The 27843-nt window shown below is 40.9% G+C and overlaps 1 protein-coding gene across 7 annotated transcripts in view; it reads left to right on the forward strand.

The window, feature by feature from the left end:
* LOC133470529 (partitioning defective 3 homolog) overlaps positions 1 to 27843 on the forward strand; it is a 307047-nt gene that overhangs the window by 107220 nt on the left and 171984 nt on the right. For all 7 annotated transcript variants that reach the window (XM_061758996.1, XM_061759000.1, XM_061759001.1 and 4 more), the window contains 7 exons: positions 1629 to 1813; positions 6005 to 6142; positions 18493 to 18596; positions 19347 to 19430; positions 22759 to 22884; positions 26785 to 26982; positions 27093 to 27280. In XM_061758996.1, coding sequence (XP_061614980.1) covers positions 1629 to 1813; positions 6005 to 6142; positions 18493 to 18596; positions 19347 to 19430; positions 22759 to 22884; positions 26785 to 26982; positions 27093 to 27280 — 1023 coding nt within the window. The remainder of the gene's footprint in view (positions 1 to 1628; positions 1814 to 6004; positions 6143 to 18492; positions 18597 to 19346; positions 19431 to 22758; positions 22885 to 26784; positions 26983 to 27092; positions 27281 to 27843) is intronic.

Below are 27843 nucleotides of genomic sequence, written 5' to 3' on the forward strand. Positions count from 1 at the left end.
AACACTCAGTTTTATATAAAGTTACTACTGTTGTAAACAATAACACATTCCACATTTGGTGATTCGTGAATGTTACTGCTATAAATTTGGGTTGGACCTTTGACATGCATACTGTTTTTTCAGTCTCATTATTGTCACAGTTACTGGAGGCAGAGACAATAATTACTTACAGTGTCTTTAAAAACTCCCTGCTCTTGTCACAACATTTAATATGCATGGTTTCCAGAACAGCGTAAGGCGAGATTAATCTGCGTTGCTCCTACTAATAACACTTGTCTGTGGTATATCAGATGGAAGCTTAGCACCAGCATATGCTCGCTGCACTGATCCAGTGATTGATGACAGCTGGTTACCAAATTATTTGCATAATTATGGATATATTGCTCAGGCAGCTTGAATGATGAAAAACAAATCCATCTGGCCTTTTGGGAACATCCTAATGGTTCTCACCTCACAAAACTCAGATCTACCGTATTTTCACGACCATAGGGCGTACCGTATTAAAAGGCGCAGTCTCAGTTATGGGGTCCATTTCTGTATTTAACACATACATAAGGCGCACTGTATTATTGGGTGCAGGCATGGTAAAACATACGCTAGCATAAAACATACGGTAGCATGTTTTGATCAATCCTCATCCACAAATCCATCAAAGTCCTCATGTTCTGTATCCGAAATGAACAGCTGGGCAAGTTCTCCAACAAACATGCTGGGTTCCCTCTCGTACTCGTCAGAGTAAGTCTCGTTGCCGGGGGGCTGTTCAGCAATGATGCCTGTTTTCGTGAAAGTCAACAGTCAAAGCAGATACCTTAGCCCAAGCACAATCCATTCACATATAGTGGCGTAACTCGCCCGGCGTTGCCCCCCTGTCTTAGTAAAGCTGTGTTCGCCATCTGTCATCCATGGCTACCACGCCGCTCGCAACTTCACTTTGAACGCCCTGTTTACACGGATGTCCAGCGGTTCGTCAAGCCTCCCGCAATGATGGCAAGCCCCGGGTTATTGCACTCAGTCGAAAGGTGACTTTAGAGACGCTTCTCCCGGCTGTTCTTTGCTCATTAATCCATTGCTCGAGTCGAGTCTTCCAACTCGGGCCACCTCGCCTTGTTTCCGCAGAAACTCAGCTTCGTCTCCTTGACTTGGCGAATCTCGTTTTCCTGCTTCCTCCACTTGCGAACCATGGATTCGTTGATCTTGAATTCTCTCGCGGCTGCTCGATTCCCATGTTCCTCCGCGTAACTGATAGCTTCCAGTTTAAACTGTGCTTCGTAAGCATGTCTCTTCGTAGGTGACATTTTTGGGGGTCTTTAGCCAAACCGAAATGCTCCCAGTCAGTCAAGCGGTAAAAAAAAACAACAACAAAAAAAACACCCCGGCGCTATATACCTACTGGGGCCGTGGCTTTAGCGTCCATAAATGAAGTGATACTAGACCAGGTATTGAGTGTGAAAACTACCCTCAGTGCTGCCTTTGACATGTAATCAAACAACCTACTACTAGTTTGTGGATTCATTGACCATATGTGGGAAATGCCGTATTAGTGGATGCATTCAGAGGTGGATTGAAATTGCTGTGTCTTATGCCATGCATTTTTCTCATTTTCCCTTTCCTCGTGTTTCCCCGACCAGACATGCCTCTCCATGTCCGTCGAAGTAGTGATCCTTCCCTGGCTGGCCTTCCAGCTGGAGTAATCCAACCTGGTAAAGAAGAACCATCCAGAAAGGACCCGAGTCGCTGGTCCACAACTGCTGGCTTCCAAAAGTTTAACCACAAGCCACACACAAACCCTGGTACCAACAGCCTTGAACAAACGGTAACATTCTAAACTCATTACAGTATTATACTGAAGTAAAATTTGCCTTAAAATGCCTGAAGCATAACACACTTACTTCCCAACTGGATGTATTTTTTGGCTATTTTTTTTTTTAACATGGAACCTTATTTGAATAAAAAATGTGTCAAAACTCCCTGAAACAAATGCTTTATACCCAGATGAAATGTTTTTTTTTATTACACAGTTTTCTATGCTCCCCTCATCTACCTTTATCTTTCAGTGTAAGTATAAACTATTTGACGGCAATACTTTGTTAAAGAAGACCATGAAGCATATAACTCATGTAATCAACATGAAATAATCTGCTGTGGAGTGTGTTACCCTTCAGATCACTAGGTACCAAACACAGTTTTTTCCAGCATTTTCAACTATTACTGCATCCCCTCTGAAGTCACAGTGCTACATTTAGACTCGACAGGATTCAATTAAAATCCTCCAATATCCAACAACGACTCTATTTTTAACTTTCTGCTTTTTTGCAAAACCAAAATTTCATCCTGATGTGGTTTTTTTTATTTATTTTTTATTTTTGAAGCTCTAAAATCCTCTGGTTATGAAACTTCAATGCAAAAACAACAGAAACAAAAATCAGCTACATGTTCCCCTGGACTTACAAAACAAGTAGGGATGCCAATTATGGTAACATTCAAAAATAGTCTCACACCCACGTGGTGCAGACAGATCTTTACTTCTTAGAAGACAGTTCAGTACACAGGATGCGACAGAGCAACCCTCCGTGCGATTAGTGTGTCTTTCTGCATCGTCTGATAATCCTTTTTAAAGACACTCCAGTTGTCAGAGCTGCAACGTTAAAACAGCACACTTCCGAGTGAAGAGAGGGGGAAGGGCTATTAAGCCTTTTATTTGGTCGAGAGGATGTCCTTTATGGCCTGTGTCACACTGACTCCAGAGAGAATGAAAGATACACAAGCAACAGAGTCTCAGCAGAGCTTCCTTGTTTGATTCCTGAGTCACTGTTGTGCCCCATGTATGCATGGTATTTGTTTATTTTGTTTGTCTTAGTACTAAGCTAGTCTGCGAACAATGTATTTTAAATGACGCATTAAAAAAAAGGGTAGAATTAAACATATCTATAAAAAATCTTTTTACGTGTTTATGTTTATGTATTTTATGTGACATGCCAACTCGATTAACAGAACATATTCAAAGAATTATGCAGACATATAGTCCATCCGGAAAACATTCCTTATTTAAAAATTTATTCCATTCATGTTTTTTCCCCTCAAAATTGTACACAATAACTTATAAAGATTTTTTTTATATGCCTGTGAGTATTGAATTTTTTGCAAATCTACTAAAAAGAAGAGAAAAACAACAACAAAGAAATGACATTGAAATACAGTAAATGTTCACATTTGCCATGAAGCTCAAAATTGAGCTCAGCTGCAAAATGTTTCCACTGATTATCTTTGCATGTGGTAAAATCAGTTCATGGACATAATTTGAAAGGCACACACCTGGCCATATAAGGTCCCATAGTTGACAGTGCATGTCAGACCACAAACCAAGCATGAAGTCAAAGGGATTGTCTGTAGACCTCAGAGACAGAATTGTCTCAAAGCACTGATCTGGGAAAGGGTAGAGAAAAATTATGTTGCTTCAAATGTCCCATTGACCACAGTGGCCACCATCATCTGTAAATGAGGGAAGTTTGGAACAACTGTGACTCTTCCTTGAGCTGGCCACCGGTCTAAACTGGGCGATTGGGGGAGAAGGGCCTCAGTCCAGGGATTTGACCAAGAACATGATGGTCAGAGCTCCCGCACCTATGGAGAGTGGAGACCATCTCTGCAGTAAGCCACCAATGAGGCCTGTTAGGGAGAGTGGCAAGAGGGAAATTATATATATATATATATATATACACACAAACACACACACACACACACACACACAGTGGGGCAAAAAGTATTTAGTCACCCACCAATTGTGCAAGTTCTCCCACTTAAAAAGATGAGAGAGGCCTGTAATATTCATCATAGGTATACCTCACCTATGAGAGACAAAATAAGAAAAGAAAATCTAGAAAATCACAGTCTGATTTTTAAAGAATTTGTAAGCACATTATGGTAGAAAATATGTATTTGGTCAATAACAAAAGTTCATATACACCCTTTGTTGGCAATGACAGAGGTCAAACGGTTTCTGTAAGTCTTCATAAGGTTTTCACACACTGTTGCTGTTATTTTGGCCCATTCCTCCATGCAGATCTTCTCTAGAGAAGTGATGTTTTGGGGCTGTCGCTGGGCAACACGGACTTTCAACTCCCTCCAAAGATTTTCTATGTGGTTGATATCTGGAGACTGGCTATGCCACTCCAGGACCTTGAAATGCTTCTGAAGGAAGCCACTCCTAAGTTTCCCGGGTGGTGTGTTTGGGATCATTGTCATGCTAAAAGACCCAGCCACGTTTCATCTTCAATGCGCTTGCTGATGGAAGGAGATTTTCACTCAAAATCTCACAATACATAGCCCCATTCATTCTTTCCTTTACACAGATCAGTCGGCCTGGTCCCTTTGCAGAAAAACAGCCCCATAGCATGATGTTTCCACCCCCATGCTTCACACTAGGTATTGTGTTCTTTGGATGGAACTCAGCATTCTTTCTCCTCCCAACACGACAAGTGGAGTTTTTACCAAAAAGTTCTACCTTGGTTTCAGCTGACCATATGAAATTCTCCCTCTTCTGGATCATCCAAATGCTCTCTAGCAAACTTCAAACGGGCCTGGACATGTACCGGCTTAAGCAGGGGGGACACATCAGGCACTGCAGGATTTGAGTCCCTGGCGGCGTAGTGTGTTACTGATGGTAGCCTTTGTTACTTTGGTCCCAGCTCTCTGCAGGTCATTCACTAGGTCGCCCCATGTGGTTCTGGGATTTTTGGTCACCGTTCTTGTGATCATTTTGAACCCACGGGGTGAGAGCTTGCGTGGAGCCCCAGATCAAGGGAGATTATCACTGGTCTTGAATGTCTTCCATTTTCTAATAATTGGTCCTACAGTTGATTTCTTCACACCAAGGTGTTTACCTATTGCAGATTCAGTCTTCCCAGCCAGGTGCAGGTCGACAATTTTGTTTCTGGTGTCCTTTGACAACTCTTTGGTCTTGGCCATAGTGTAGTTTGGAGTGTAAGTTCAAACAGGTGCCTTTAATACAGGTAAAGTGGAGGACAGAGGAGCTTCTTAAAGAAGAAGTTACAGGTCTGTGAGAGCCAGTAATCTTGCATGTTTGTTGGTGACCAAATCCACCATAATTTGCTAATAAATGCTTTAAAAATCATACAATGTGATTTTCTGGATTTTCTTTTTTCTCGTTTTGTCTCTGATGAGGAAAATATATATTATGTCTAACTTGGTTTAATTTATTATTTATATTATATGACTTATACTGCTAAATCATTGAAAATTTGCAGATAAAGGAAAGTATGTATCAACAATAAATGATGCCAGAAGGGAGTACAAAACGGGGCGAGTCTTCCATTATAAATTCATGGTACCTAATGCCTCCTGGGTGCGGCTGAATCTCCACTTGGGCAATGAAACCAAAGGACCTATTCATCAACAACTTGCACTGTTAAGTCAACCCAACTCGACCCAATGACTTTGCAATCCCTAATGCTCTATTGATAAGATTTCTGCTTCTTCTCTTCTTTGGTTTTATGATGTGTCATTAAAGATTAGTTGGTGAGGTCCTTACATTGTATGGTCAAAACAGAGGCCATATTGGATATCAGGTCATTTTAGTGGAGTGAAGTTTAACAATTGTGCCTGCACAGCTTCCTCTGGCCTGTCACGCCACATTTAACTCTAATAAGACTTAAAGTGGTGCACCAGTGTTAGATGTCTCTCTGATAACTTCATTCAGCTTTTGCTGTCTACTGCTCATTTTTCTGAACCTAACTCGTTTGTTTGTTGCAATTGCTTTGGCTTTAGCTTTTCTCATCCTTGTACAAATAAGTGCTATACTTAGTTAGAGGAATAGGAATCTAATTATAGTTAAACACCATAGCTGTCTTTTCATAGGAAGCTTCACTTTAACAGCATGAGATAAAAGATGCTGATGATGAGGAATGTCCAAAAATGCTAGCTGCCTGGTTCGGTCTGTCAAAAATTTCGATTAAATATGTTATATACTGTATGTTTTCCTTTAAAGGGCAGGGGAGGCCATGCCTACCGGAGTCTTCCACGAAATGCAAGTGGCCGGACCACTCAGTTTCAAAGAGAGATGACCAGATCCTCCCTAAGTGCAAACCACCCAATGGTGGACCGTTGGCTTGATCGACAAGAACAGGTATGATGGTGCACTCATTACCATAAAATGAGAGCCATTTTGAACAAGAATTGTAATAGCTAGCTCTTTGTAAAGACACATTTACTGTATATTTGGGAAAATCTATGCATTGCCATTTGATTAGTCCTCACTATTGCTGCTTGGGTTCAAACAATACTATCAAACAGTACTATCTTTTGTGTATCCTTTCCAGATGTACAGTACATGTACATTTTTCTCATGTCCATCATTTGATGACAAACCCCAAATTTTTTATGTATCAGCCTCACTGTTTCATTCTATTTAGAGGGACGACTATATGCAGTAAACTGCAATACCTAATATTTCATGCTACATTGGAGACTACATTTAGGGAGAGGTTATACAAGGAGAGGATATAATGCTGAGCAAAGGCCAATTTGGAAGGATCCTTAAAATTCAGCCCAGACATAGTTCCCTCTTTTACTGTTTTTGGTGGACACACCAGTACTATCCTTTGTACTTTACATCCATAAAGTAAAATGCCGTACATCAACGGACCTTGCATGCTTGTCTCCTCACTTCACACTTTCATGTTCTGTCTGCACTCTGTGATTGTCTCTTACAGCCACTGGTACCTCTATAGCTCCGTTTGTCAGGGGGGAGAGGAAAGTGTTTCATTTGAAAGTTATCAAAAGTGACAGAGAGCTGTAGGCAGAATAGAAATGACCTCAGGGGGGACCTTGTGTAATGACTCAACTGCCTTGCCTTGACCTTCCCACATCAACCAGCTCTGACCCCTGTAGATGGTTTTTGACAGATAGCTTCCTTTACCTTTTGACATAGTATTGTTTTTGGTCTAATATTTTGTTGCTCTTGTGTTAGCTGTGTGTGTGTGTGTGTATATATATATGTGTGTGTATATATATATATATATATATATATATATATATATATATATATAAATTTTCTGAGCCGCTTCTCCTCACGAGGGTCGTGGGCGTGCTGGAGCCTATCCCAGCTATCATTGGGCAGGAGGCAGGGTACACCCTGAACTGGTTGCCAGCCAATCGCAGGGCACATAGAAACAAACAACCATTTGCACTCACAGTCACACCTACGGGCAATTTAGAGTCTCCAATTAATGTATGTTTTTGGGATGTGGGAGGAAACCGGAGTGCCCGGAGAAAACCCACGCAGGCACGGGGAGAACATGCAAACTCCACACAGGGGGGGCCGGGGATTGAACCCGCTCTAATCAGTCGGCCACCGTGCCGCCATATATATATATATATATATAAAGAAAAACTGAAATATCACACAGCCATAAGTATTCAGACCCTTTGCTCAGTATTTAGTAGACGCACCCTTTTGAGCTAATACAGCCATGCGTCTTTTTGGGACTGATGCTACAAGTTTTTCACACCTGGATTTAGGGATCATCTGCCATTCCTACTTGCAGATCCTCTCCAGTTCTGTCAGGTTGGATGGTGAACGTTGGTGGGCAGCCATTTTCAGGTCTTCCCAGAGATGATCAATTGTGTTTAAGTCAGGCCTCTGGCCGGGCCCTTCAAAAACAGTCACGGAGTTGTTCTGAAGCCACTCCTTCGGTATTTTAGCTGTGTGCTTAGGGTCATTGTCTTTTTTGAAGGTGAACCTTTGGCCCAGTCTGAGGTCCTGAGCACTCTGGAGGTTTTCGTCCAGGATATCCCTCTACTTGGCCGCATTCATCTTTCCTTTGATTGCAACAAGTCGTCCTGTCCCTGCAGCTGAAAAACACACCCACAGCATGATGCTGCCACTACCATGCTTCACTGTATTGGACAGGTGATGAGCAGTGCCTGGTTTTCTACATACATGCCACGTAGAATTAACACCAACAATTTCTATCTTGGACTCATCAGACCAGAGAATCTTATTTCTCACCATCTTGGAGTCATTCAGGTGTTTTTTTAGCAAACTCCATGCGGGCTTCCATGTGTCTTGCACTGAGGAGAGGCTTCCGCCAGGCCACTCTGCCATCAAGCCCTGACTGGTGGAGGGCTGCAGTGATGGTTGACTTTGTAGAACTTTCTCCCATCTCCCGACTGCATCTCTGGAGCTCAGCCACTGTGAACTTTGGGTTCTTCTTTACCTCTCTCACCAAGGCTCTTCTCCCCCAATTGCTCAGTTTGGCCGGACGGCCAGCTCTAGGAAGGGTTCTGATGGTCCCAAACGTCTTCCATTTCAGGATTATGGAGGCCACTGTTGTTTTAGAAACCTTAAGTGCAGAAGAAATATTTTTGTAACCTTGGCCAAATCTGTGCATTGCCACAATTCTGTCTCTGCGCTCTTCAGGCAGTTCCTTTGACCTCACGATTCTCATTTGTTCTGACATACACTGTGAGCTGTAAGGTCTTATATAGACAGGTGTGTGGCTTTCCTAATCCAGTCCAATCAGTATAATCAAACACAGCTGGACTCCAATGAAGGTGTAGAACCATCTCAAGGATGATCAGAAGAAATGGACAGCACCAGAGTTAAATAAATGAGTGTCACAGCAAAGGGTCTGAATACTTATGGCTGTGTGATATTTCAGTTTTTCTTTTTTAATAAATAAGCACAAATTTCAACAATTACTTTTTTTGTTCAATATGGGGTGCTGTGTGTACATCAATGAGGAAATAAAATTAACTTAAATTATTTTAACAAATGGCTGCAATATAACAAAGTGTGAACAATTTAAGGGGTATTTGGGGGTCTTAAAACCTTACGTACCCACTGTGTCTATATATATATATATATATATATATATATATATATATATATATATATATATATATATATAAAACCCTAACCCTATAAACACACACACTGTATATATATAAATTTAGCTGTATATATATACACAGGCGGCACGGTGGGGGACTGGTTAGAGCGTCTGCCTCACAGTTCTGAGGTCCGGGGTTCAATCCCCGGTCCCGCCTGTGTGGAGTTTGCATGTTCTCCCCGTGCCTGCGTGTTTTTTTCTCCGGGCACTCCGGTTTCCTCCCACATCCCAAAAACATGCATGGTCGGTTAATTGAATGCTCTAAATTGCCCGTAGGTGTGAAAGTGAGTGCGAATGGTTGTTTGTTTATATGTGTGCCCTGCAATTGGCTGGCAACCAGTTCAGGGTGTACCCCGCCTCCTGCCCGATGATAGCTGGGATTGGCTCCAGCACTCCCCTTGTGAGGATAAACGGCTCAGAAAATGGATGGATAAATACACATACATACACAAATAGACACATTCACATGGAACAGTAACAAAATACAGTGGGAATGTTCCGTAGCAGTTAAAAATGAGAACGAAACTTCAATTTGTTAAAACTGTGGGTTACTTTCTTACTGAAAATGCAAGTGTACAAAAGCAAATATGTAATATAGTTTATCATTAAAGTATTGATTAAAAAAAACACGTACACAGACACAATCTTATTCTTACTAGGAACTTTTAAGAGTTTCCAGAGGTTGCATCACATCCCTGACTTGATCATGAAGAATTCTGGTTATATTTTCAGTAATTGCACTATAATATTCTCCCATCTCCGTCTCGTTTTTTGTCCTCAGTTTACTGTACTCCTGTATTCATCTGTCGTCTTTCGGTTCCTTTCCTGCCTTTTGTTCCGATTTAAATGCTGCAATGGGTGAAGAGTCCTCTCCGCGCTGCTGCTTGTTAACACACTAATTCTTGATTAGAGTTCATGTGTTTGCCTTCTCCGATTTGCCCCATGAAGTGAGACTTTCTCAATGAGAATAATTGAACAGGGCGGTGCCAGCTCATTACCCACAAATCACTGGGAGACGGGGCACCTTAGCTGCAGACAATAATGGCTTCAGGGAATAAAAGTGGGGTGCCAGCCTGGATCCAAATCAGCATGGACAGCAGTGAACAGATCTCATCTGATAATACAATTGCCATTAGGTAAAATCATTTCTGGGGTTGATCATTCATTCAGTTTTAGTGGTGGGTCATTGAAGACCAATTCTGAAGCAAGGCATTCTTATGTGATAAACATTTACAGCATGGGACAAATTATTGTACTTACTATAAAGCCCACCTTCACTTATCCCAACACAAAGGAACAAATTAGACAATGATCATTTGAAGTGTGGACTAATTCCATCCATCCATCTGTCCATCAGTCATCCTGTTTTTCCATCCATCCATCCATCCATCCGTGTTTTTATGCCACTTATCCTTATTATTTCTTATCCTGATGGGGGTTTTTGACCTGGGGATATTGTGTATCTCTGTGAATTGTGGGCTTTAGGACCTTCCAGACTCTTTTTAATTAATGCTAAATAAATAAATTTGACTTGACTTGAGGCATGGTGGCCGACTGGTTAGAGTGTCTGCTTCACAGTTCTGAGGACCGGGGTTCAATCCCTGGCCCCGCCTGTGTGGAGTTTGCATGTTCTCCCCGTGCCTGCATGGGTTTTCTCCGGGCACTCTGGTTTCCTCCCACATCCCAAAATCATGCATGGTAGGGTAATTGACAACTCTAAATTGCCCGTAGGTGTGAATGTGAGTGTGAATGGTTGTTTGTTTCTATGTGCCCTGCAATTGGCTGGCAACCAGTTGAGGGTGTACCCCGCCTCCTGCCCGATGATAGCTGGGATAGGCTCCAGCACGCCCGCGACCCTAGTGAGGAGAAGCGGCTCAGAAAATGGGTGGATATATGGACTTGACTTGACATTAGGGTCACAAGCAACTAGTGCCTGTCTCAGCTTGTGTGAGAGGCTTGGTACACACTGAACATCAGTCAATCACACATTCACGTTTATATATATATTAAAAACTTGGATTTGGCAAATTTCGAGTTCAGTATAAATGTATTTGCTCAAATGTAGTATAATTTCATTTTCATATAAAAAATACTTCTAGCTGAAGAACATTAAAGCCAATCAAATTATTGTGGATACTGGATGAAGCGTTTTCTAGTCGTTAGATGATACTGTTTGACTGAAAGGGTATTCCCTACATTTCTTCCCTCTTACCCTCCCTTTATGCCCTTAACCCTTCACTTGACTTCCATTTTCTCTCTTGATATTCGTTTGTCGAAAGAATTTGATCCGCAATGCACTTGACCTCACTAGATTGCTGTGGCTCTGTCAGAAGATTTTTTGGACTTCTCTTCATTACGAATCTGACTCAGGCTACTCATTGTCCAAACACATCTCTTCATTTAGCCTCATCTAAAAACACAGACTTGGCCAAATGACTTTCTGTCCCTCCCTCAACCGAGAGTCTCAGATTCCAATTAAAACCAAATAGAACGACCAGCAGCACCTCCACCACCACCTTGAGCCCCTCTTCTTCCATTATAGCAACCTGCTCAAATAAGACAGAAAACATTGATCTGCAGAATAGACTTTTGAGCCCCATAATCACCAGTTGAAATGTGTACCATTGGTTTACTTTCCTCTCAATAATTCATCGTTCAGCATGAGTCATCTCATTCTTTCTCCCTCATTTATAAAATCCTGATTTTCAGTGCTTTTAGGTCAGAGTTTCAAAACGTCTCACTGAATATAAGATTTGAATTAAATGCTATTATTCCTATTCCATGTTATTCTTCAGTGTTGGCAAATAACTTGTTGATGTAACATTTGTCAGTTCAGTAGGCAATTTGGCAGTGCAGTGTTGTGTGATTCTCATTCATTGGAAGAAAAATGTATTTAACCACATTTCATATCTAGACTATGTGCTCTCATTGAAATTAACATCACTGATTCGCTGACGCTCAATGACCTTCACGGCATGAAAGATGGATTCAACGTTCTAAGCAGTGGAAAGCAGACTGTCCTCCCTCTTAACAAGCTCAAAATGATGATTAATCTCAGAGACGCATCACCAAGCCCTTTTTTAATGCACTGCTAAAGACTCAAGATTCATCCTCACCACCATTGGATTACATTTTCAAATCACCTCGCCATCACCTCAGTCAGGTGTCTAAAAGCATAATATTCCTTTTGAAGTTTTCTTTCATACATCTGAAACCCTAAGTCTTGCTTTTATTCGCGATGTGAAGTGCTATTTGAATTTAAATGACTGTCTACATTTTGCTTGATTCCCTTCCCCTTTATTCACTTTTAAATGTAAGACATGCTCTGGACAAAAACCCAAGATGATAACTCAATTCTCACTAATCCTTCTCCCCATAGAACCTCTTCTGGTTCAGGAGGGGTTGGGTCTTGTGTGACCGTTATTGATGTGGTTTGTGAAAAGTCTTGGTCACTCTCCCTTCTTAGGGTTCTTGTTATTGACCTGGTTATTGATTTAAGCCCTCATAATTAGCTCCCCTAATTATATTATAGTGCAATTTAACAATACAGAAGGCAAAGGCACAGATAACTGTGTCATTGATAGATCACTCCAGACCAGATATATAAAACAGGTCCTGGCAGATGATACATTCAACATAGCAGGTTTGGCTCTCAGGGAAGAAAATCCAAAACTTGTGTATGAGACCACAAGGGGAAAATATCTTACAAAGATATTTTGCAAATGTTCCACCAACATTGCTGTCTGAATTTTAACCTTCCCTTCAATCTACATGCCACTTTCCCTGATGTGGACAAATGCAGCCTCGCATCTCTGATTTAATTAGCTTAACTGCATTAGGAACCTGTCTGTCTCTGTAATTTGCCTGAAGTAAATCCTCCATTTACAAGCCAGACACTCTTTCCACATCAAATGCAGACAGATTTTAATTTGGTTGAGGTTTCAGAAGGGAGTAGCTAAAGCATAAACCTAATTTGATATACTGTAGCTTTGAGTGTACAACTACACAAACAATACTTTTATGTTGTGGCTAAGCATTTACTTTAGGTTAAATGTTTACGTGATGCAAGAAAACATCTTATCGACAATTCCAACATACTCATGTTAAGTAGGTAGTCATTTAGCTGTAATAATTGATGTTGCTATTTTCATCACCTTAGTTTTTTGTACTGAAGTAAAGCAGACGGCTGCTGTGGTGTACAATGAGTAGTAAGCCTAGTGAAGTGTACGTATGTTTTCTTGTGATCCAGCCACTCCCCAAAAAAAATAATCTTCAGAATGCCCCAGCAGAACCAGCAGACTGGCACTGCTTTATTTTCCACATTTTGTGCAGAATTAATCAGTTTCACAATTAAAAAATACACGTCTCTGATGGTCTTGGATGTTGGTTCTGGGGTAATTTCTTCCACGTGTGTCTGACTTCCTTTTACAGTGTTTGGTGGAACTAGCCTCTTATTTGTATCAAGTGGCTGCTAAATGACACATTTTAATTGCTCTTTGGGCACACAAATTCTGCTGAGCAACCAGTGCCTGCTCAAACATGTGACATGACCAGCAAAAATAATCCTATAAATTTTGTTGATCGATGTTGCTGCACCTGCCTGTTTGAACAAGGGCCCAAAACATTGCCTTAGCAAAGCACGAGAAATTAGAACTTATCCAATGAAGCACTGCATCAAATGTTGAATTTGTGTGCTTAAAATCCAATAATGCCGAGCTCAATGAATACATAAAGACATAGGGGGGAGTAAGTTGAAAGATATCACAAATTGTTAAACCGAGGGCAAGCAATGGCACATTATTCATTTGGCTCACATATACAGCACTAATTTATCTCTTATTCTTTTGCGCTCACTTTGAGAGATGGCAGGCGCTAATCAGTTTCAGCTTAGGTAAAAACAAATTAAAAAATCACCGTTAAGGTGCTCAGTTGAGCATTTATGAAACACTTATTTCAACACAAGCTCAACCAAAACCTGGGCACTGAAATGGAGATCAGCTCAAATCACAATAATTAAAGGAGATTGGAAAAATCCTCATGACGACCACTAAATCCGATTTAGGAACTTGTGTTCAGGGTAAATTGGTCATTATGGCCCTTTCATCCACTGATCAATTTCCCTTTTTGCTCATCCTTGTATAAGGTTTTCTTTGCCTGACATCAATGTAATTTAGTGTCTCATAATCTTAGTTACTGTGACATATTGGTTGTTTTAATAGTGATGTGGTACGACAAGCTGGCAGTAAAGGAAGGGTTAAGGATGGTGGAAAGGGTGGGGCTCTGTCATTGGGTGCAACAATCATGTCTTAACCTAATCATGGAGGCCGCTGTGGGGGCTAGTTTAGCTTTAATGACAGGGATATGATTGATACTAGATCTAACAGGGTATTTTGACTATGACACAGCCTGCTAGATGCTATCCCATCTTGGCTTGGTTAATGCTTTTGAAGCATACAAGCTGCATCTAGAACACCTTTCTTTCCACATCAAAAAGATTGTTTAGGTGCATTTAAACAGAACATTGTGGCTCTAAGAACAATCCAAATGTTGGTAATTGCTTTGTGGTGTTAATGGGACTATTAAGAGTTATTACTAGCAGCTTGTCTTAGTATATCTGTGCCAGACTGCAACACAATAGTACAATAGTACTGTGATATCCTGTACAGTTTTTAGTCGGGCAGCCCTGCCGGGGGGTGCAATTATGGTGCTTCCCTTAAACTCTCTATCACCCCCTACAACAAGTATTTTTTCACATGTAGCCATTGTGGCTATTAGCAGGCTTACAACATAAGGTACATTTTACGTAACACATTTAAACAAATATTTTTCATTTGCCTATCAGGATGGAGGTGAAGATGTGTCAACAAGACAGTGCTTTACGTAAATTGCTCACTTCCTCGAGTTTTACATGAAGTGAAAACATCCATTGTTCATTCCAAGACATTTCAACATCCTGCTCTTTGGCCTCCATTGTTCTGCTTGGCACAGACTGGTCATTATAAAGGAACGGAATGGTCTGACAGAGAGGCCCGTTTAACACATGAAGCTGTCACACACATACACATAGACACATGTGGACTTTAGCCCTTCAGGGGCGAGCAGTGGCCAGAAACACACCATTCTTTGTGACCTTTCACCCTCTCCTTGTTAAGCCGTTGATGCCAAAGACGGGCTCAGGAGGGAGCCTCCCTCCTCCACTACTCCCCTAACAGCGATGTGTTGTACTTGGCCATGGCTAATGGCACAACACACACATGCACACACACACGCACACACGCACACACACAGACACACACACACACACACACACACACACACACAGTGGGTTTTCTCTTGTGCATGAGCTGTTGGGGGTGGGCATGCATGTGTGTCTATGTGTGAGGTGTCAGGCCAGACAGCTGCTACCTTCCCTTCCTCCTCTCAGCTTTCTAACCTGCCAGCCCATTTGAAGGTAACACGACTTTGCACTTTGCGGCTTTGTCTCATTCACTCGCTTGCCTTTCTCAAACCCACCCTTCCAACCCACCCTTCCTCACGTAAGCCTTGACCCTCACATTCTGCCTCACTTCCCAATGCCACGGACGTGGTGGATTTTATGGGGTTCCAGAATTGACCTCTAACCCTTTCCTACTCTATTGGATAAAGGAGGTTGCTGGGTAAGTTAGGATGGAGGTTTATTAGGGACAAGCGAGAAGGGCAAAAGAGCAAGCCTGGACTGAGTGCCACTGGAATCCGAAAAGCCTTGTTGTTTTCCCCACTTCACTGGTTGCCATGGGAGCAACAGGGTGCTAAAAGCACTCAAGGGAAGGGAGAAATGGAGGGCATGGAAAGGAGATATTCAGAATAGCACAGGGACCAAGAGTGGCAGGGGTGATAGAAAGTTGAAGGAGAAAGAGAGGTGAATGTATATTTAGACTGTCTCTCGTGCTGTCACTCAGCACTCAGTAAAGACACACAATAAGCACAGGTTTGCAGTTGATAGAATGTGAGCTAGGGTCGGTTGCAACCATCATTGTGTCACTGAGAGGGGGAAGTCGGCAGCTATCCTGTAAAATTATGTTACATGCAAATATAAATCAGCTGCAGTTGTACCAGTATTATTTTTCTTGTTGGAACATCATGTTTTGGATCAAGCTCGTCTTGTGCCTGTTCTCATGATACAAAAGTGGCACCATTGTATGATGTTTACAAGTTGGCATGTAATACAGCATTTTTCAGCAACAATGTAAACATGCTAGCCATTCTGCATTCCCACCAACCCAATTTTCCAAAGCAGTTTGGGCTTACTTTGGTCAAATATTATTATATAAATAAATATAAAAAAAAAAAAAAAAAATAATAACATAAAAAAAAAAAAATATATATATATATATATATACACACATGTATAATAAAAAATTCACAAATTGAGGAGTATAATTACAATGTAGCGGCACGGTTCATGACTGGTTAGACCGTCTGCCTCACAGTTCTGAGGACCGGGGTTCAATCCCCGGCCCCGCCTGTGTGGCGTTTGCATGTTCTCCCCGTGCCTGCGGGGGTTTTCTCCGGGCACTCCGCTTTCCTCCCACATCCCAAAACCATTCGTGGTAGGTTATTTGAAGACTCTAAATTGCCCGTAGGTGTGAATGTGACTGCGAATGGTTGTTTGTTTATATGTGCCCTGCGATTGGCTGGCAACCGGTTCAGGGTGTACCCCGCCTCCTGCCCGATGATAGCTGGGATAGGTTCCAGCACTCCCGCGACCCTTGTGAGAACAAAAACAATTTGAAATGTGGACTCGTCGGACCAGAGAACACTTTTCCACTTTGCATCAGTCCATTTTAGATGAGCTCAGGTCCAGAGAATCCGGCGGCGTTTCTTGGTGTTGTTGATAAATGGCTTTTGCTTTGCATAGTAGAGTTTCAAGTTGCACTTAAGGATGTAGCGCCAAACTGTATTTACTGACATTGGTTTTCTGAAGTGTTCATGAGCCCATGTGGTGATATCCTTTACACATTGATGTCGGTTTTTGATGCAGTGCCGCCTGAGGGATTAAAGGTCACGGGCATTCAATGTTGTTTTTCGGCCTTCCCGCTTACATGCAGTGATTTCTCCAGATTCTCTGAACCTTTTGAAGATATTATGGACCGTAGCTGATGAAATCCCTAAATTCCTTGCAATTGTACGTTGAAGAACATTGTCCTTAAACTGTTCGACTCTTTTCTCATGCACTTGTTCACAAGGAGGTGAACCTCGCCCCATCTTTGCTTGTGAATGACTGAGCAAACCAGGGAAGCTCCTTTTATACCCAATCATGGCACCCAGCTGTTCCTAATTAGCCTGTTCACCTGTGGGATGTTCCAACCAGGTGTTTGATGAGCATTCCTCAACTTTTTGCCACCTGTCCCAGCTTTTTTGGAACGTGTTGCAGCCATAAAATTCCAAGTTAGTGATTATTTGCTAAAAAAAAAATCAAGTTTATCAGTTTGACCATTAAATATCTTGTCTTTGTAGGGTATTCAATTAAATATAGGTTGAACATGATTTGCAAATCATTGTATTCTGTTTTTATTTATGTTTAACACAACATCCCAACGTCATTGGAATTGGGGTTGTATAGCCTCACCTTTGTGACTGCAGTAATAACTATGGATGCAGGCAGGGGGACCAGAAAGCCCCTGCCATTACGCACTCTGTAACTTTAAAGTAAAAGATTGCCTATGAATTGCAATTTCCTCTATTCCTCAGGGAGAGTTCCGTTTTGAGATGTAGCTCCCTATGTCTTTATGGATTCCCACAGGAGGCTAGGTCCTTTGTCTACTTCATATGTGTGCATGAAAATAGCCAGCTCACCTCAGGGGTTTTTCTATAAAGCTTTGTGAATAATGGTCTCACAGGAAAACCAGGACCTCAACTGACATATTTAAAGGTGGGCTTGACTGGTTGATTGATTAATTTTTATACTGGACGCTTAGAGAAGGAAATCTATTGGACACGTAAGGTTAGCGGTAGTCCAAAAGTAGACTGCTCATCCCACCTTATTGTTCAACTCGAATAAATAAATAGGGGGCAGAGTCTCTGTGCATTACCCCCATATGGCGCCAAAGATATCCTTTCCTCTGAAAAGGGTTGAATCAATTTCCATAAAAACATTAAGCCATAAAGACCTTTTTGGATGTGTTTGACATTTCAGTAAAAAGAGAGAAGGGTGGAGGGAGTTCTTTAGGAGACGATATATCATCTGAACACTGACAAGCTCAAACACAAACACAACTGACTCTTTTCTTTCACTTAAACAAAATATGGTTCATTGTGCTTGTCACTTGTTGATTAACCTCGCCCTATTTTGCAGTAACCCCAGATGATCAGATGCAATTGTTCTCTGTGTTATTAAATGACTCCCCCGCCTGAAAATTTCCTGGTATAGAATAGAGGTTCTTAGTTGTTCCAGAGGGTAATTGATTTAAAAGCCAGTGGAGATAACAGCCAAACAGCATTAACGATAGAATGGAACATGTCTAGGAGCGTTAAAGTCTTTTTTTCATTTCATACAGGGGCATTTTTAAATAATTTATTCTCTTTTTCTTCTTTTGTTTTTTAGGAGGAGGAAGAGGTGAGGCGAACACATGAACAAAGAATTGAAAGGATAGAGCCAGTAGGAAGAGCTGACTCCTCATTGGACCATTCACCAGTGTTAAGTCTCGAGTGAGTGACCCCACATATTGTGCTTAGTATTATTATTGTTTAAAAGTCACAATTTAAAAAACAAATTTGCATATTCTTTTCAGATGCCAGACTTTGTGAGGTAGCTTTGTTTTGGCCCTCACCCTTTTAGTAGAAGGTTCCTCACTTGAAAATGTTATGGCTTTAACATTATGGAGGCTCATGAATTTGTAAAACAAAAAAGTACAGTGGAACCCTGCATACTTGCAGTTAGGCACCCGCAGATTCACCTATTTATTTATTTATTTTTTATTACCAATTGCTGTACGTTATCCAAACACTGGGGAAATAATACGACAACGTAATTTCTAAACACCACTAAATGAAGAAAAAAAAACACTCACCGCATGCGAATGACAAGATAGGATAGAGACACCGTGGTTAGTTGTGTTCATTTGTCATCACGTCTTTATCTGCACAAATTAAACCCCACGATTCTCACATTTTTCAGTTAGTCTGTTTTCATTTATAACACCAATTTGATCTTAATCACTTAATTGGAGTCTCCGTTTGGGTCCATTGTTGACCCTGAGTTTCACTGGGGTGACTTTTGCAATGGATGACTTTCCATCGACAATACAATGCGACTACTCCCAATAGTCCATGCTCATAAATTCCATCAGCCTGTCATGTTGACTACATCCTTTTTATACCATGCTTTTCTATAATCATGTTATTTGTGTTTTTCATCGTCCCCCTCCTCCTCTCACCACATCCATCACCATCTTGCAGGGCCATGCTCAAGCCAGTTGAGGTGTCCAATAAAGGAGGGCCCCTGGGGATCCACGTAGTTCCATTCAGTTCACAAGATGTCAGGTAAAAAGAGAAAGTCTTGGCATCATACCTAACTAGCTTTAGTTTTTGAATTGCTTTTTGCCAATCAAAGGCTGTATACTTACTTTCCCTTTATTTTAGTTTTCTCTGCCAAAAGATAACCCACAATATTTCTTTTCCCACAAATTGGAACCCTCCCAATGGGAATGAGAATAGAGTCAAGTAATTTTACCCTTGACTGCACAGTTTTTAAAGGCTTGTTATGTTTCTTTTTTATTCTAACCTTTGTCCTCAATCACAATAATATCTGCTCAGCCTTGAAGGTGATTCAGCTGTCTTTTGCCTTATTTTTTATTTTTTTAAACCAATGCACACTGTTACTGACAGAGCACAGGAGAAGCAGTGTATTCCAAGTTCATGGTTATTCCAGCAAAAACGTAAAGGACAGTGCACGTAGCCAAATGTAATCAAACTAAAAGCTTGCCTATAACACTAATCTATGCTGCTCGCCAAGACGGCATCAAGGTGAATGTGACTACTCAGCTCCATGGAATGAGAGACGGGGAAAATGAGTTGGAAAGACAGAGCAAGGAGATGAAGTGGGATGACATTTGAAGTAGAGAGGTGTGGCCGTCATGAAGATTGGATGTGTGTCATTTCTTTGGGGGCACTAATCCCATTGATGCGCATAAGCAAGTGTTGGGTAACTATATTTAGGTTTGATCTATTGTCATTGGTGCCCTCAGAAGCTGTGACACCTTGAAACAGCCTGTGTCAGAGGAGCGAAATAACGATTAAGGACATTATATATTCTTGACACGAGCATTTTGTTGATCGTGGAATATTGTTGAACTGAGGCTCTTGTCATTAATATGTTGTAACTTGTACTTTTCATAGGGCTTACTTAAGGCGCAATTGTAATCATTTGAAGTGCTCCGTGTAAACCAACCGCAAAGTGTTGCGCTAACAGCTATCATAGCCTTCAATAGGCTTTAGGCATGATAGCTTTTTTTTCATAGGATGATGCTAATGGCTAATGTCGTGTGTTAGCAAAGGAGGCATTAGACTCAATGAACTGTCATTAGTGTCTAGTCTACAGCCACAGGGGTCAGCCAGTCAGCAAAACCGGACAGCAAACACAAAAACGCAAGTGATCCGGCCGCAGCACTCACCATTCTGCTTCACTGCATTCACATCAAGTCACGACTCAAACAGACAGACAATATAGCTGCAGAAAAAGGCTTTGAGACTTTTTCACACATTCATGCTATCTCACAAATACATGCAAAAAGTAAGTATTGCTAAAGATGATTCTGATTCTTATTCTGATTCTGATTATTGTACATAAAAAAGATCTTGATTGCATTATTATTTGATAAAAGGTAGAAAATGGGACCAGGTGGCATATTTCAGAGCAGGTCTCAGCACTGCTACACAGCCACAAGGAGTAAAGCTGTAGTAGCAAGCTGTTTTTTGTTGAAAACATACTTCATTTTCCTCAGAGTCTTCAGATAATTCTGTATTTGCAAAGTCCCTGTGCTTCCACATCTAATGAATTCACTGAGTTGAAGGCTGCATTAAATGCCATTTAGATTCAACTCCCCTGGTTTCCACAGCTAAGTGGGGAAAAAGTGAGAGGGCGGCTGTATAGTCCCATCATCACAGTAACAGTGTGTAGACAAAATCAACTTTAAAAAAAAATATGAAAGTGTATACGCTACAGGAATACTAATAGGTGATTAAAGTCTCCTGTCTTCGGCCTTCCTCAAGTCATTAAGGTTTGCCAGTGCTTTAATCTGCATGCAGGCAACACATTGTTTTCAAGCTGCCAGCACTTATTGAGATGAGGCACAATCATGTCTGCTTCAAAGGCGCCCACAATTACTATTGTGTTCAACACAGTTACGATGACCTGACAACATGTTATCAAACAGAGAGGAAGACGGTAAGACCTTTTTGAGCCTTCATTTTGTTTTAATGTAACTGTTTACCCCCATTGAGGGGCTGAGATGAGTGTGCCATGCGAACGTGGATATCCATTTTATGAAGCTAATTAAGGGCAATGTTCTAAGAGTGGCCTGTTTGCCTGAAATGCTAAAGAGCTTTTCAATTCTGCCCTTGACATCCCTATTAAACAGGGTCACATTTTCAGTTCAGTGAAAACATAAGGATTAAGACCTTGAAATTACAATTCTCACCAAAAATTGACAGTACATGCTTACATGCTGTTGCCGAGCCACAATGAATATCCACCCATATATTTAATTTTTATGTGAGACAATGATTGCGTTTGATGCTTCTCAGTATTCATTGTTCATTCATCAGAACATACAGTATCTAACCTCATTGCCTTTGGTTAGATTTACACAAAAGTACTTTTCACGCAGTGGTAAGGTTACTTTTCACAAAACCTTGTAAAAAGTGTGGCATGGACTGAAGGAAAGTTTTTTTTTAAAATACAAAATTTGCAATGTTTGGCCTTGATGGAGGTCTGCCATCTCTGATGTTTTTTGTTTTTTTCTCCCAATCTTAAATTCTTAAAAGTTTTGTTTTACACTTCACCTCAAAACTCCGGTTATAGTCTGCTTAAGAACATAAAGAGCTTGCAAATTTTCCTTAGGCATCTGGTTAGAGGTACTGTATTTTGTTGTTGTCTGTATAAGTGCACATCAGATCTCTTTACATATGGCTATCCCTGAGGAGCTCACTTGTGTATTCATTTGGAGGAGGAAATGATGGGGTGGTATGTAAACGTAAAGGCAGGCTTTTTAAAGCGATTGCTGAGGTGGCACTGGCATGTGAGTGCTTAGGTATTTATTGAAGCATCAACATCTCCCGTCTTAAGCTCCGTTGATGGCAAAATTCACTGTTCTGTCAGAAGCCACAAGATTATCTCTTTTAGTTGTTGGTGCGCATTGCCTCACACGAGCCGCCCTGTCATTCCACAAGGCCTGCAGACAGCGTGGGTGTGTAAAAGGAACGTTAGAGGCTCCACATATTAGTCAGCAAAACTGTATTCCCAGGCCAGGAGAAATCTTTCCACAGTTGAAAAATGTTTTGTGAGTGCAAAACACAAAAATTAGATGCTGTGGGATTCGCGATGTGGTTGTGTGGTGTAGCATGATGACAATATAGCAATTTTCTTTACCTTGCTGATTAGGACAGGGATAAAGAACATTAACTAGTTTTTCCTGGAATAATAACTTTAAATAATACATCTTAGCTTGTACAGGTTTACCTACTCTAATGAAACATTGTGTTCACTTTTACTGTTTTATGCTTTTCTGCTCCTTACTTGCTAACATTTCTTCTTAAATGCGGTGTGTCTCAATGATGTAATATCTCTTATATGTTTTGCGATCCTTTCCAGGACCCAGGGATTGCTAGTCAAGCGTCTGGAGCATGGAGGCAAGGCAGAGCAGGAGCATCTCTTCCAGGAGAATGATTGTATTGTCAGAATAAACCAGGGAGATATACGTAATCTTCGCTTTGAACAGTAAGCAATACTTTTTTTTTGGTCTTACCTCATCCTGTGTAATTTTTGTTGTTGTAACAGTTTAAATGTATTATTTCATTATTCAATTCCATCATTTGCTGTCTGTACGCCAGTTTAGGGGTTGGTTTACATGACTAACTACCTACTAAAGAACGGTAATGTTTTTACATTGTGTTTTTGAAACATCTGACAAATAGGTGACAATATTATAAAAAAAACATTTCATTTCCAAAAATGCTGCAATATGAAAGCAGAGCTGGTAGTTGGCGATGTTACTTTTGAAAGACACTAACGTGCAGCAAGAACTTGTCCTCTTGGGTGTTATCCAAAACTGTCTTTTAAATATCCTTTGATGCCATATGCCTGAATTTGAAATGTTTGTGAATTTCAGCTCCGCTCATCAGCATTTAGCACAAAAAGTCACAAATATGATTTATTTGCCATTATTTTTTTCATTGGATGCCGTTTCCGACGCAGCCTCCATTTATCCAGGTTTGGGACCAGTACCGGAGAGATGGATGTTAAAGCGCTGCTCGACACTGTTGAATTTCGGGCACAACGACACAGTTGTCGCATAAGCTAAAGAAGCTACTAAAGTGACAGTTCCGAACCATGCATGTTGTTGTACCGTATAGTTTTAGAAACACTGTTCACACACACACACAGACGCACACACACACTCGATTGCGCAATAAAACTGAAATATTCCTGACATGCAGGCCTTCCAATGATAGATCTTGGCAACCTGCAGTCGTTGACCAACGCTTCACCTTCCAAAACTACAGACACTCTCAGCTCATTTCTGTTGACTCATTGCTCCTGTTTCATTTCTTAAAGTGGGCTGACAATTTAAGACAGATACTTTGCCCTCACTTGACCAGTGTCCAAAGCCTAAATGTGCGTACTTCCACATAATATACACTTACATATGGGCGATATATGAGCCATAAAAATATGTGGGCTTTCCAGACAGTTTATTAGGTGCATGTCTAAACCAGTAGATCTAATATGATTTATCTAATAAAAACATAATTTTGAATTTAGGCAGATACCTATGCCTATATCTGACTCATATACTATCAAAGATATGCACTCATATCCTCATATATATAGTATAATAATATAGCAAAATTATGATTAGTTTGTAGTTGCGCAGTGGGAAATGACAGCAAAGGGTTATAGTTTCAATACTCAGCTATAACTTTTGTGTGTGGGGTTTTTCTATGTTCTCCCCTTGTTTACATGGCCTGTTCTTCGGGCACTCCGGTTTCCTTCCACACTCCAAAAACATGCATGTTAGATTAACTGATGACTCATAATTGCCCAAATTTCAGTATGAATTGTTGTTTCAATGTGTTGTCTGTATTTGCCCTGTGGTTGACTGGTGATCAGTCAAGGCTGCACTCTTGTAAACTCCAGCTCACCCCTGACCATGAACAGGCTAAACCGTAGATGATGCTTAGCTTGTGGTTTGCAGTAGTGTAGAGCTTTCTTTCTAATAAGACACCATGCCATCTGTAACCATTTATAACCCATAAACTGCAATAATAAACAGATTTTTATATGGAAAAGCCGTATTGTATGCATAACTTATTATTGTTTGATATATAGCTTTTTTTTCTTCTCTCAGATCATGCAGGTACACCTTGTGTTTGTGTATATCTTGAACCTGGATTAAGCATAGACACATTTATGAAAGTTAAGTTCTAACCTTTATTGACAACTTTACCATTAATCGGGAAAAACATGGTTTTAATTGAGACTAGCTATTTACTGATGAAGAGAAACAACAAACACAATAGATCGGCGCAGAAACTACAATTTTGTTTTGCACAACACTGTCAGTGTGAGCATGTGTTTTGTTTTGTCGGCACTGAAAACTCTTTTATTGCAGCTTCTACAAGCTCGTTGTACAACTGTCATGGTTACTTGACCAAATATGCTAATGCATTCGACAGACTCTGCAAAGCCATGGAAATGGAAATATTCTTTTCATCAATTAACACACATCCATTGCTCTCCATGAGCCCAAGGAAGAGCTGTTTTGCTTTTCTACATTCCCCCCTCCAATGCCAAACACTCTCCACGTTGACATCAGATCGTGTATGATTGTAATTGTGCACCTCACTGAAGTGTAGAAGCTAAACGTCTTGCGCCTATGCTCCTTCATCACTGTTTTCCCCTGCTTTGAATGTCAACCTCAGAGGATAACAATTTCAAGGGATCTTAAAGTGATGTCATTTGATTGTTTTGCTCTGCTAAATAGTTTTATGCACTTAATCTGACAGAATAATTGTATTGATGGGGTAATTTGTCATTCAATCAAGCCTAGGGGGAAGATGATTCCACTGCACATGTGTGATGTAAACACAACCATATAGACACCCTTGCCCGCTCAGTCATTATTCATGTCGGGTGGTATTTCAACATTTCCATATGAATAAAAATGGGAAGGACATTTCTGGATGTGTTTGAAAGAAGGGCTGCCTGCTGTGGAAAAGTCATTTTAGCGGTGACATTGAGGGAGACCCAGCATGATATTCCTGGTGTTGTATTAGGGGTCTCTAATGCAGACTTGCACTGCACCAATTCACTGCACCCCCCTTTTGCACTTGCTTCTGACCAACCTATCTATATGCTAAGTGCCACTGGCAAACCAGACTAAACAATTTTTGTCTGGGAATAATGTTGAGCTTGTTGCACTCGTGGCACATTTGGTCTTAAAACTTGCTCAACATTATCATGTGTTTTGGATATTTTTATCTTATTTTATCTAGCCATCCATCCATTTTCTGTACCACTTATCCTCACTATGGTCACGGGCGTGCTGGAGCCTATCCCAGCTATCTTCGGGCGAGAGGCGGGGTACACCCTGAACTGGTCGCCAGCCAATCGCAGGACACATATAAACAAACAACCATTCGCACTCACATTCACACCTACGGGCAATTTAGAGTCTTCAATCAACCCACCACGCATGGTTTTGGGATGTGGGAGGAAACCGGAGTACCTGGAGAAAACCCACAGAACACAAACAGACTAACAAACGTTACATGCTCCACATATATACTCAACAACCACAACCACACATTTCTTTCTCCTCATTAATGCCAATAACTACTGTTCAATTGTTGATGCCTGTAATTTACTTCTTCTTGTGTGTGTGAGACCATGGGTCACCAAGGACCACATAAGTAGTCCGTAGGCCTGTTCTACAAAATAACTCACCGGTGATAGGACTTTGTGATTTCCTGGGAATCCTGTAGAAGAGATTATTTGAAAATGTAAACACTTGCAGAGATTTATAGAGATAAAGTGTTGCATATTGATATTTATCGCTTTCCTGCCATGTTAATTCATTGTTGAAAATTATTGTGAGAAATCGTAAACATGCTGCCCGATGATAGCTGGGATAGGCTCCAGCACTCCCGCGACCCTTGTGAGGATAAGTGGCTCAGAAAATGGATGGATGGATGGATGAGCAGTGTCTTCACATACTAGATAAATATCCATCCATCCATGCACTTTCTGTACCGCTTATCCTCAAGTGGGCCACTGCATTAATTATTAACGACATATGGTTAAAGGCAATTTGAGCAAATTTGTTATTTCAAAGTTTGGATCAAACTGATAGGCTTTCACATTAATCAGTACCCAAGAAGTAGTGTAGCTCTCAGTTTCAGAAAGGTTGGTGACCCCTATACTAGACCATTAGTACTGGTCCATTAGCCCAACTCTCCTTATCTCCTCTAACTATGTAGTACTTTTTAGCTCATCTGTTTCTATCTCCAAGGCTATACTATATCATATTCTACTTGTCTCGCTTATCTTGTTCTAACAAATGCCTTTCTGCTCATATGTGGTATTCCCTGCCTTCTTTCTCCACTACACCAACTCCAGAGCCCAGAACATTTTCAAGCAGGCGATGGCTTCCTCCGTCATCCTCTTTCATGTGGTCCCGGCTGCCATGAAAAGGCAGTACGAGTTACTTGCAGGCAAGAGTGAACTCAGCTCACCTAATTCCAGCAGAGTTCGCTTCAGCCAAGACTCTCTGCATTCGGGTGACAGGACGAGCCTGGTCGCGGGTCGAACCTCCAGGTCTGTGCCATATCTATGTCTCTTTTACAGGAACCCCCATTTTTAAATACTTTTTTTCCACCAGTACAGTATGTCACAAAACGTTTAACCTGTTTCCCCCCATTGTACAGTCAACAGGGGTCACTGACAGGGAGCACTCCAGAGCCAAGACGGAGATATGGCACACCAGCACAATCTTTGGTATCTAGTACCTCATCCACAGCCTCCTCCTCCCTTCAGCGCAGAATAAGCACAACGCAGTCCAACAGCTCCTATGTTAAAGGCAAAGGCCACAGGTTCAAGATTCAGTTGAAGAAAGGTGAGAAACATCAATCACATGAATCAAAGATACAGTACATGATGGTAGCATGATTACTCAACATTTTTCCACTGATGCGATTGAAGGAGGGCTGTTTCTACTTTTTGGAACTTCCAGAAAGTTTTTTGTTTCAAAACAAAAACAGCTAAAGAAATGTTTTTTTTCAGGCAACTTCAGTATCATTTCACATCTCCATTGGTACTGGGTCTTCATTGTTCAATTAAACCTTGACGCCTCACTGACACAAAAGAGACATTTAATGTCATCTGGTACAAGAAACTTCCATCAAAAAACACTGCACTGCATCATATTCTGCCCCTTGTTGCTAAATTGTAAACAAAATATACTACATTGTCTGTATGATGTAGAACCATTTTACTCAATCTTATCTGTGGGCTTTGAACTAGAAACAAAACAATACCTCATCTTTTTAAAAGTACACTTGTGGTCTGATGCTTTAACCTTCAAGGCCTGATGCTCTTCAGTATGTATGTTTATTTATTTGTATATATATATATATATATATATATATATGTATATTTTCTTCTTTTTTTGTATTGAAG

The sequence above is a fragment of the Phyllopteryx taeniolatus genome, chromosome 20 (assembly GCF_024500385.1).
Source record: "Phyllopteryx taeniolatus isolate TA_2022b chromosome 20, UOR_Ptae_1.2, whole genome shotgun sequence".
Classification (NCBI taxonomy): Eukaryota; Metazoa; Chordata; class Actinopteri; order Syngnathiformes; family Syngnathidae; genus Phyllopteryx; species Phyllopteryx taeniolatus.